The sequence below is a fragment of the Populus nigra genome, chromosome 1, assembly GCF_951802175.1.
Source record: "Populus nigra chromosome 1, ddPopNigr1.1, whole genome shotgun sequence".
NCBI lineage: Eukaryota > Viridiplantae > Streptophyta > Magnoliopsida > Malpighiales > Salicaceae > Populus > Populus nigra.
The window spans coordinates 16,851,261-16,863,513 of record NC_084852.1 but is presented as its reverse complement, the minus strand read 5'-3'; the positions used below and the strand labels follow the sequence as shown (position 1 = coordinate 16,863,513).

Sequence of the window (12,253 nt, the reverse complement as noted above, 5' to 3'; positions counted from 1 at the left end):
TTGGCAGCATCTTTGCTTTAACCTTTATGCTTTGTATTATTAATTTTTTCAGTTAGGGTTGCAGAGAAGAGAGAGAGAGAGAGACAATAAAGGAAGAGAATTAAATTGAAAAGCTTATTTGTCCTTTTGTTTTCCACTTACATAGAGATACACGGAGATATAGCTTTAAAGTCAAACATAACTAATAAAATAATAATTTAGTATTAAAAAGCCTATTATTTGTTATATTTTTTTTAAAAAAGTTTTGCAGGGGCCTTGCCTCCCTTTGGTTCCGCCGCTGTCTTTCTCCCACAGCGACTCCGGCGGCCAAAACTCTCCCCCAGCGCCGCCATCAGCCTCTCGTCTTCTAAGACCAGACCACGTCCAACCTCACTCCAGGCCAGTAACAACAGCTTCTTCTCCTCCCTGCTTCACCTCATTCTTCTTCGACAAGGCCGATGCATGCAGAATTCATTTTTGCATGCAAGGGCAGAATAATTCACTTTGGATTTGGGCAGGGCCAGTTCTGGCCCAACCCAATTTGCTGGGTCGGCCAGGCCCACATGTTTTAATAATATTTAATTAATATATATAATATAATATTATATATTTCTTTAAAAAAACAAAAATTTTCAAAAAATTCAAAAATCATTTAAAAAAATTGTGATTTTCTCAAATATTTTTATACCAATTTTGCATAATATCGGGTTTTATATTTACATTGTAAAATATAAATCCGATATTAAAATACCTGGTTTTCTCCAAAATATTTCAAAAAAAATTCAAAACATTTTCAATAAGAAAAAAAATATTTTGTTGCTTACGATCAAATTCTAAATTTTTTTTCAAGCATATTTTTCACAAAAAAACAAAAATTACATCTTTTTCATGTTTAAAAAATCCAAAAATGAATATCGTAACTAGTTTATGATTATCCATTAGAATTTGGCCAACATGTCAAAAATCTTTTTCCAATCCTTTTTTTAGGATCCAGATGTAGACTTTAATATTTGTGGGGTGTAAAATTACACGACAAAGTACACCTTCAAGTATTAAAGATACAAGGTGTAAAAATGCGATGCTAAAATTCAAACTTTAGAACGGTTATAATTTAATCCGATAAGGTAGAGACTCCCTCATGAAGAGAGATATGTCTTGAACCTTAGAAAAGACCAACGAGTAGAAACCCAACATAGAAAAAAAAACAATCAAACAACAATGCAGCTTACCTTAGGTAGGGTGCACTGAGAGTGATGCGTCTTCCCTTGCACAACCAGTCCCTTACCCAGACTCTCGCAGACCAAAGGTTCCTAGTGACTATAATACTAGGTGGTGACTCCTAAACATTAATCATAATTTTATGATTACATTCAAAAACCCTTCCCAACACACAACACACCTCACATAGGAGGCACGACAAAAGCCTCCGCCATCACCAAACGACGTCACGCCGGCTCGCACCCCCGCGACAACTACTATAAAACATGTGAAAAGTTAAGAAAGCCCTTAGTCAACAGTTTTAAGTCTTGTTAACTCTAGAGGTAAAAGATTATTTTTACTGTGAAAAATGTTCTTTTACTGTACATGGAAAATGGAAAAACTTGAAACACTCTTGCCTAGTAGCTAAAATTTTTTTTTGATCTTAGAAGTAAAGAAGTATTTTTACTGTAAAGAAACATATGAAAAGTCAAGAAAGTTCTTGATCAATAATTCTAAATCTTATTAACTCTAGAAGTAAAAAAATATTTTTACTGTATTACAAAATTTAAAATGATATACACTTCCAAATAAGAAAAAAAAAAGAAAAAATCCTCGCTAAAAGACTTAAATTTTCTCTATTCAATGATAAAAAAAATAATTTACTGTAGTAATCCAATTTGTATCAAGGGGTAAAATGTAACCTCATGCACTTTAGCTTTTCTTTTAATATCATTTCAAATCAAGAAAACTTTCTAGTAAAGATAGACAAGTAATTTGCATCTAAGAAAAGGAAGGAAAGAGAGACTCGTAGTACTTTTTGGCAGCATTTCAATTTCATTGAAAAAAAGAGAAGAAAAACCAAAAATTGATTAAACACACACTCGAATCTTTAGTTGTTTCTTCGATCAAATACACACTGAACACCCAAATCCTTTATCAGTTACCCCTTTCTACATCTGCAAAATCCCAAACCCTAGCAATTTCCTTCTCTCTCTGTGCAATCTCCACTCTTCCAATCTCAATCTGCTTTATCTGTTTTCTCTCCTGTATTGATAGTCTCTGTGCATACCGAATTTGTGCAAGTTCTTGTTGGTCTTAGATAACGACGATGACCGACGAAAATCTCCTCGACGATCTCCTCCTCCTCCTCTCTCCCAAGTCAACCGATGAACGCCTCTCCTCCTTCAAAGGTTCTGATTTCAATTTTCCATTCCTTTTCTTATTCAATCGATCTTTCTTAATCTTTATTGCTATGTATACTTCCGTTTCTGTTCCTACTTTTAGGGTTTTGACTATTTTTTTTAATATTTTTTCTCCTTGATACTTTCTATTTTTGCAATTGCATGACTTTGATGTTAATTTATTTTTCTGTATATTTTTCATGCCGAATGGTGAGAGATTACTGAGATTAATAGCTGTTGTTATATGTGGATTCATTGATTTTGAATGTATGGAACTAATGATATTTATGAATTGTCTTTTTTCTTGGAAATGGTAGATCGAGGAGGAATAGGTGAGGGCAAGGCTCTGTTGAGTTTGCCTGATGACTCAAAAGGTATCCTGGGAATACTTATTTGCAGATTTCAGTCTTGAATTTATTGGCCTTTTATTCTAAAATATATATTGATTGTTCTTGCTTTACAGATCAAGTGGCTGCAGACAACACTATACCTCTTTCTCCACAATGGCTTTATGCTAAACCGGTGGATGCTAAGTCGTTGACTACTGGGGCATCAGGGGTATGTGATTTCACTTGTCTAAAGTTGGACGTGCTTATTGACTGGTTGGTTTTTGGTTATCTATATGAGGTGGCATGCTTTTTATTTATTTATTTATCATGCACTGATATTTAATAATCATGTACTGGATATTCCTTTTGTTAATTCCTGATAATTTATGTCATTTAGTGTGATTGTATGTTCTGGTGTTTATAAACATGTACCTTAGCTAAGGCCCTTGAGAAATTATAAATTAGGATAGCTGTGTGCAGGATTTAGAGATGCATTTTATTGGATTTTATAATCTAAATGGTTTTTAACCAGAATTTATACTTATGAAGGTGTTGAAATACTTTTAATTTTGGTTGCAACTCTGCTCTGCAATTATCAAATTATCAAACCTAAGGAGATTTAATTGTAGCATCTTGACCTCTGCAGTCTTGTTGCTTTTATGTGAGTACCCTCTCACTTAGTTCTGTCACAGGGTGAACTTATATTTTACTTGAGGTTTTAGTACTACTAAACTTATCCTTTTTTCAGTTTTTATTTTTGTGTGCACGCGTGCATTTCCAATTTAACCCTTATGCCTGAAAATAACAGGAAACACGTGCTTCAAATTCTTTGTCCCATGGAAACTCCATTGATAACAATTTGAAAGACAATTGGCGTTTAGATGGATCCCAAGACAAGAAAGATCGGAGGAGGATTGCTCCTGATGTTGAAAGCAGCCGCCGTTGGCGTGAGGAGGAGAGGGATACAGGTTTGCTTGGTAGAAAAGATCGCAGAAAAGAAGACAATCGTGCTGATTCTGTTTCAGCTAGAGATATATCTGAGACTAGAACTTTGTCTTCTTCAGATCGTTGGCATGATGGCAATAGCCGCAATTCTGCGCATGAATCCCGAAGAGACAGCAAGTGGTCATCTAGGTGGGGTCCTGAAGATAAAGAGAAGGATTCTCGAACAGATAAGAGGGCAGATGTTGAGAAGGATGATGCTCACAGTGACAAACAAAATTTTGGTACTGCTAGCCACCCGAATTCTGAGCCAAATTCTGAGCGTGAGAACGATTCTCGTGATAAGTGGAGGCCACCTTCTGAGCGCGAGAACGATTCTCGTGATAAGTGGAGGCCTCGCCATCGTAAGGATATTCATTCTAGTGGACCTGCTGCATACAGGAGTGCACCTGGATTTGGGTTAGATAGAGGACGTCTGGAGAGCCCGAATGTGCGGTTTGCTGCTGGAAGAGGAAGGTCCAACAATAGTGGGAACTTACAAATTGGCAGGCATCTTACTGCTTCTTCTATTGGGTCTATTCCTCTGGATAAGAATCATGCATTCTGCTATCCAAGGGGAAAACTTCTTGACATTTACCGTAAGCACAAGACTCTTCCAAGTTTTGATACCATACCAGAAGGGATCGAGCTTGTGTCTCCACTAACACAGGAGATTTCTATTAAGCCATTGGCTTTTGTTGCACCTGATGCAGAGGAAGAGGTATATGAGTTAGATAATGTCATGTTAAAGGTATGTCTTACAGCTGTTGTCACTGCCTTAAATTGGATCATCTGATTCTTGCAGGCTGTCCTTGGAGATATATGGCAGGGAAAAATTACAAGCAGTGGAGCACTGAACAACTCATTTAGAGAAAAGAATGATTCATCAAGTAATACCACTGCAGGTGATCAGTGTCACATCTTCAGTTGACTTTTGCACATCTCACCATCTATTCTCTCTTAACTCTTTTTTTTATTCAGGCTTTGGTGAGGGGGCTTTAAGTGAGGGGAATGAGAGTTTCTCTGTTAAGACTGAAGAAATTGCACACTCTTTTGGAAAAATTACTGGTAATGCTTCTGGTCAAGGTACTGTCGCTGAGACATTAGAAACATCAATGGCTGAGGGTAAGTAATCCTAGAATCAATTTTTTTGACTATTTTAATTCACAGAGTTAATACTATTCCTTCTGTTATGTATTTCAGAAAAGGATGTGCATAAAGATGATAAACAGAAGCTCACAACAACAATTGCCAGAGCATTGATGGATGGCTTTGCACCTGCAGATTTCAAGAATGATGATCCCAGCAGTTTTGGGGAGAGTGGTCTGAGTGACAACATTATGGAGTTAAAAGCTTTTGAAAGGCAGCCAGTGGAAGATGTGGATTTTCAGAATAACCTTAAGTTGGAGGATATTGAGCCAGCTACTTCTTTTGAGATGGATAACCAGCTTCCTGATGATTCAAGTTCTCTATTTGATTTTTCTTCTGCACAGAAAAATCCAACCAGCCATCAGTTTTCCTTGAATAGAAATAGTGAGGTACATCAATTTGGGGGTGCTATCACACCTGAGGAACTATCATTGTGCTATCTTGATCCTCAAGGGGCAATTCAGGGACCATACCTTGGTATTGATATTATTGCATGGTTTGAGCAAGGATATTTTGGAACTGACCTACCAGTTCGTTTGTCAGATGCTCCCGATGGATCACCCTTCCATGAGCTTGGTGATATTATGCCTCACCTAAAACTTAAACCTGGGTGTGCTTCAAGTACTAGTCCATCTGCTAAGTTACAGCTATCTGATGCTGTTGGAGAAAGCTTGGAAGGGAGCACAGTGACTCTTGCTTCCGTTGAATTTAAGGCTTCTGCTGTCAGGGAAGACCAACAGAGGGCTTCATCTGGATTTGAGGCCATCTCCAATGTTAGTGGTCAGTCAAGAGTTCCTGATCATAGTTTTCTCGGTGGGATGGAGTATTCTGATGATCGAAGATTTCAAAATGTTGTTACTCCGGATGAAGGTAAGTTGTGTAGAATGATTCTGCTGTTCATGTCACTGTATCTGTTCATTGTGCTCATTTAGTTGCTCTGATCTTTGTTGGATACAGAAATTATCTTTCCTGGAAGGCCTGGAAGTAGTGGCAACCCTTTGATGAGAGATGTTGCAGACTTTCAGCGATTTGCTCCTAATCCTTCTACCAACCCTGCCATCTTAAATGAATTTTCAGACACTGGCATGCATACTCATCAGGATGAAATAGTTCATCCATTTGGCTTGTCGATGTCTGAGCTTAGAAGCAACTCTAATCTGAGGCGTGCTCAATCATCCAACATGGCTTCAAGCATGGGTGATGAATTTCCAGCACAGGTTCATGCTATGGACCCTTATACAGAGCATGATGCTGCTCTTTCCAGTCACAGGTCCTTTGATGCAGTTTTTGATCAATCCCATTATGCAGAGACATGGCCTGAAGATTATAGGAAAAAGCCACTCACTAATCCCCACATTGATCTAGGTTCCGCAGACGCTCGACACTTATTTCACAGGCAGCCAGAGTTCAATGATTTTGACCAGCAGCATCTCATGTTGCAGAAGATGCAAAAAGAATGTCAACAACAGAATCATTTATCTCATCCGTTCTCACATACTATGGAACTGGGTTTTGAGCAAATCCCTTCTAATCTTATTGAACTGCAATTTCAACGTCAGCAGCAGCTGGAGCTTCAACAGCGGCAACAGCAGCTGGAGCTTCAACAGCGGCAGCAGTTGGAGCTTCAACAGCGGCAACAGCAGCTGGAGCTTCAACAGCGGCAGCAGTTGGAGCTTCAACAGCGGCGGCAGCTTGAGCTTCAACAGCGGCGGCAGGTGGAACTTCAGCGGCGGCAATTGGAGCATCAGCAACAGCAGCGACAGTTTGAGCTTCAGCAACAGCATCATTTACTGCACCAACAGCAACAACAGCTTCGTCAGTACCAAATGAAACTGCAGCAGCAGCAGGTTCTGGAACAGTTGCTGCAGCATCAGATGCCTGATCTTGGATATAGTCAGGGAAAGGGAGATCCATTGAGAGAAAACTTGCTTGAGCAGATTCAATTTAGGACACGACTGGCAGCCGAACTGCAGCAGAATTCACATAATCCAAGGCACCTCGATCTATCACTGGAGCAGATAATTCGAGCTAAGATTGGCCAGAATAATCTTCAAGAACCCCAGACTGATATCTTGGACCACTTATCACAGGTGAAGCATGGTAATATACTCCCTTCAGACCTGCAGTTCCATCTTCAGCAAGAACAGATGCAGGCGCAAGAGTTATCTTTGCCAAGGCAACAGTTAGGAATGGATGGTGAAAGCCAAGTTGGTTGGCCATGGTCCATTGATGAAGCTGGTCAGACCTTCAGAAATACTACTGGTCATCACCAGTCTAAGTCTACAGGATTTAACGCTTCAGATTTTTTCCTGCAACAGCAGAGGCTTTCCTCACATGATGAACATTTAAGCCATAACAAATGGAATCATGCTTTACAGGAGCCACATCAGGGTGGGTTTTATGAGCCTAGCTCTATGGCATTTGACCATCCAACATCTCTCCCTGCTGTCACTCCTGGGATGAAGTTGGATAATGTAAATGGTCATTCCCAAGGTCCAGATTCAGCAGAGCATCTATATATGCATTCTACTGATCAACTGGGTTCCTTCTTGTCCAATGTCTCTTCTCATCATCGGCAAGTATTTGGTGATATTTATGGTTCTCGCGCTGAAATGATGGAGAGCCACCTCCCTGGAAAACAAGGGCAGCAAGAGAATAGTTGGGTTGAAGGAGGGATGCAACAGTTGCATCTTGAAGCTGAAAGAAAAAGGAATGTTTCAGAAGTTGCTGGAAACTCTAGTTTTTGGACCTCAGCAGGAGGAGATGAGGAGAGCTCAAAGCAAGTTTTAATGGATCTTCACCAAAAAATGGGTCTTCAGTCTATTCGGTCACCAGAAGACGATTATCAGCACCTTATATCTTCCTCTAAATCTCGGGAATCCTTTTGGCCAATCACCGAGTCGTTCTCTTTAAATGATATTCCAGATCAAGAGGCCACCATGAATGACACATTTATGGAAAAGCCTCAAAATTTGAAATCAAATTCTCTGCTGCAGGATAATCATGCTATGTCCTTGAGTGGTCAATTACACCATCTAGGAAATGGTGAAAGATTGTCCCTAAGGTCGAAATCTGGAGCACTAACTGAAGAACCAACATTCTTGTCAGGCATAGTAGATACTTCTCATACTAATCATGTGGATAACATGTTTGGTGATAAATCTGCCATGGATAAAGAATTGGCAGAATTGGATAGCAGATATGGGTCCAAAGGCATGAGTGCCATGGCCAGGTCTGTTTCGCACATTGAAGAGAGCTTTGTTGAACAAGCTGAAACTGCTATGGATTTTGCTAATGCCAGTAGCAGGCATAGTTCCCTGAGCAGTGCTGGTATTTTCTCTGACATACATCTTTTCAGATATCATGTTATGCTTAGATGGATATTAGAGGCTTTGTGAAATTCTGCAGGTGGTAATGGAGGCCTACATGGGTATGAGATGAGATTAGATAAATCGACTGGTGAAGAGGTCTCTATTGACAGGTAATGACTCTCCTGAGTTGTGGGATTGTTTTTAATGAGGCTGAAGTCATCGTGGTCTCTTGTTAATCATGATGTTAATCTTCATTTGAATATCGTATTCTACAAAACTTGGTTTCAGAGCACATGCATGGTTACTCTTTGATAGGTTAGGTGCTTTGATGATTTCTCTTCATTAAAAAGCTTAAAACAAGATGCAAGTATGTGGGAGAACACTCGCACCTTAACTGCCTTGTATTTTATAGGTCTCCTAGTGCATGTACATTAACATGATGTCATGTCATCTTGCCACCCTAAAATGCATGCTTATTTTCTTTCTTGTATTATGATAAAGTAAAAACTTTTAACATCTCCAGGGGTGCAGTCAAACCAACATTCTCTGTACTTGTTTGTGGTAACAATGGCATTAGATCTGTTTTGAATTTCACAATTTACAGATTGTGCATGTGAGCTCTGTGGTCCCACTGTTTATGCATGACTTGACTATTAGCAACTTCTGTGTTTGTGTGTGTATTCAGCGTTAATGGGTTTTCCCTAGTAAATCTGTTTCTTTTGACATCGAACTACTGGAAAGGTCTTGCTTCATGTACATGAGTTGCATGTTGCACTGTTTTGATTTGAAACCTACGTTATGTTCATGAAAAATGCTTGTGAACAGGATGCCTGCTATTTTAACTAGAGGCGTTGACAATGCCTTGCATAAACGCCCACCGGTGTCACAGGCCTTATCTTCTAAGGATGTCTTGTCAGACATGGCATCTGCTTCACATATCAAGCAAAAAAATCGGGCAAGCCTTGCAACTTCGGATGGTATATCATTTTTGTTAATTATTTGTGCTGTCTTTTGTTTGTTGGTTTTGGATAACTGTGATGGTGATTTGAAATCAAAAAACTTTGGTGGCTTGCAGAAAGGAGGAACGAGCCTGTAGAGAATGTAGCAGCAACGCTGGGAGGTGATAATCAGATATCTGGCAAGAAAGAAGGGCGTTTTAGGAGGACTTCATCTTACAATGATGCTGGTATAACAGAGACATCATTTATGGATGTGCTAAAAAAGCCAGTTTTTACTGAGGCTGAAGCAGCTAGTGCGGCTGCCTTGGAATCATCTGATGGTTCAGTGGGTGGGCGAAGTGGGAAAAAGAAAGGGAAGAAAGGAAGGCAGATTGATCCTGCTCTCCTTGGCTTCAAAGTTTCTAGCAATCGCATTATGATGGGTGAGATACTACATCTTGATGAGTAACTGATACATGCTGTGCCTGTCGTGTAAATTTTTCTCTATTTGTTTTGTAGATGAGTAGATTTTGTACAGATTACTGAAGAAGCGCATAGGAGTTTGAAATTCTTTGATTTTTTTTATATCCTGTTCGAAGTGGAGGAATTGCCTGCCTTACAAGTTGCATAGTGTAGAGGAAGTATATGCATAGACTGAAATATTTTGTAGTCATGAATGCAATAACAGAAATAATGATTAGAGACAAGCAATCGACTTCTCTTTCTTTTTATCTCCTCCTATTTTTATCTCTCCCTTTATCTGGTTGGGTCCCCAATAACAGACATTGCAATTTTAACTCCTTTTCATTAGAAAAAAAAAAAAAAAAAAGAGAGAGAGTTGGGCTTGCAAGTCATGTTTCATTAATTACATTGTGATATTGTTTTGTCTAAATTTTACCTCACTTTAATTAGCAAGTGGTGCACTTGTAAGATCACTGATATTGTATTGTCAACAACAGTTCTAAGGGTGTTTGTTGCTTTTTTAAAGTGTTTTTTAAATGATAATTTTTAGATGTTTCTAGATGATTTTGATGGGTAGAAAATAAAATAAAATATAAAAAGTATTATTTTAATATATTTTTAATTAAAAAATATTTTTAAAAAGCATTTTACATCACAATATTAATCACAGCTGACTTCAATTCAATTATCAAAACTGGGGCAAGTGTTTCCATATTATTCAATTTGGTTCCATTTCAATATCTGGAAGATGATTTTTACTGCAGTAGTAAATAGTTAATGGCATGGCTAAATTTGCAAGGACATCATTTGTAGCTAATGATTGATGACGTGTTATTAAATCAACCATTGAAAAGTCAAGATAAGTTGCTAATGCATGATTAGATTTCGACTGACCGACGCTACTGATTGCTCATGGAGCCCTAAGATTTTATCAGGTAGGCCCTCAGAAAATATGAGAATTTAGACAGGACATTGATTGGAGTACAGACAAATCGTCATCGGTTGTTGAGAGAATAGACAGGACATTGCAGTTTCTTCCTTTGCATCATGCATGTTTTTGTTCTTCCTCGTTGGATTACGGATAAATCCATGGCTGCTTCAGAGAATAGAAAGGACATTTGTAGAGGGATTTTGTACTCTAGCACTCTCCATGTATAGGTAGTCGTCTTTTTCTTGTAATGCACCAAGTCAGTGTAGACGAAGGGGATGTTTAGAAATGCAACAGTAATTACTTTTTAATATATATATATATATATATATATATAATAATTTTAAAAAAATTAAAATCTTTAAAAATACTGTTTCAATTCCATATGGAGCTGAAAACATTGCCATCTCACTGCAATGCCGTGGTCGCTCAGCAGATTCTGTGCTTGCGTTCCCAATTATTGCTCAATCCCTGACAGTTCAAGATTGTAAATCCTGAAACAGACTCGAATTCTTCTGTGCCATCATGGTGGCTCAGTTTTTTTTTTTTTTTGGGTACAACACCCATCTTACTGCAACAATCTCTTATGACAAACAGAAGGCCCTAGTTTTGATCCCACGCTTTGCTGCCGAGTTCAAATTATTTTTTTGTATAAAAAATAATATTTAGATATTAAAATAAAATTAAAAAAATCATTAAAAAATAATCATGATAAATATATAATAACTCTAATTAGAGCTAAGCCAACACAAGACGCTCTGCCAAACCCACGGTCCATATAATATGACTGGAATAACCTGATAAAAAATAAAAAGAATTATAAAACTATTTAAAATATATAATAAATTTTTAAACCTATGACTCGAATCATTAGACAAAAAGAACTCAATTTAGAAAAACCATGAAATTCAATTCCAAATAAATTATATATTAAATAATAAAATTAAAAAAAAATTCAATCAAACAAAAAAATTAAAAAATAGCAATTCAAAGAATGTTAATCAAAATCACTATTACTATTAGTATTAATAAGTAATATCATCACCATTAATACTACTACTACTTCTACTATTATTTATATCATTATTAAAGTCATTATTATTATTATTATTACCACAATCATCAATACCATTATTATTATTATTATTATTATTATTATTAGTAATAATAGTAGGAGTTCAAATTACATTATTTATGTAATCACAAACGATAAGATAATAAATAAATAAACAAATAAACAAATATGGAATCATAAACTAAATAATTGCAAAGTGGTTATGATAGGGTATTTATTTGAGTTAAAACCTCATCAACGTTGTTCTATTTCGTTATTTTTTATGGGTTGGATAGCCCAACTTAATTTATTTAGGTATTGGGCCTCTTTTTATTTCTTTGCAAACATGTTCTACGGGTTTGGCAGCCCAATTGTTGTCCTTCTTTTCCCTTTTTTGTTTGGTCACAAACCTAAACCTAAACCTAAGCCAAGTTTAGGTTGTACTCTGTTTCTTCTTCTTCCTTAAGCATTAGGTTTTTTTTTAGGCACTAGTCTCCATTCTTTCTTCTTAATTTTTTTTTAACATACTTGCTTGAATCAGAAAAATAAGACTTATTGATGATAATTATAAAATAGATCTAATCCAGTGATAAATTAATTTAAAAGGAAATAGGTAAAGGCAAAGATTGGAAGCAAGAAAATTTAGTGATACAAGACAAGACAAGCCAATAAAGAATAATAGCCGGCTATAAATCTAAAAAAGAAAGAAAGGGTTTGTGTATACCATCCAATTGATAACAG

General features: G+C 37.2%; 1 protein-coding gene across 3 annotated transcripts; it reads left to right on the top strand.

The window, feature by feature from the left end:
• The first annotated feature begins 1,927 nt into the window (after positions 1-1,927).
• Positions 1,928-9,799, top strand: LOC133677029 (uncharacterized). Of its 3 annotated transcripts, XM_062098878.1 has the most exons (12): positions 1,928-2,369; positions 2,678-2,734; positions 2,824-2,918; positions 3,498-4,391; positions 4,476-4,575; positions 4,652-4,795; positions 4,874-5,689; positions 5,777-8,149; positions 8,228-8,300; positions 8,956-9,107; positions 9,206-9,511; positions 9,588-9,799. In XM_062098878.1, exons 1-12 carry the CDS (start codon positions 2,288-2,290, stop codon positions 9,593-9,595), a joined length of 5,100 nt encoding a protein of 1,699 aa, XP_061954862.1. In that variant the 5' UTR covers positions 1,928-2,287; the 3' UTR covers positions 9,596-9,799. The 3 variants fall into 3 exon arrangements, with proteins under 3 accessions (XP_061954862.1, XP_061954854.1, XP_061954845.1); XM_062098870.1 differs by having other exon boundaries at positions 4,476-4,560; positions 9,206-9,799; XM_062098861.1 differs by having other exon boundaries at positions 9,206-9,799.
• Positions 9,800-12,253: the final 2,454 nt, after the last annotated feature.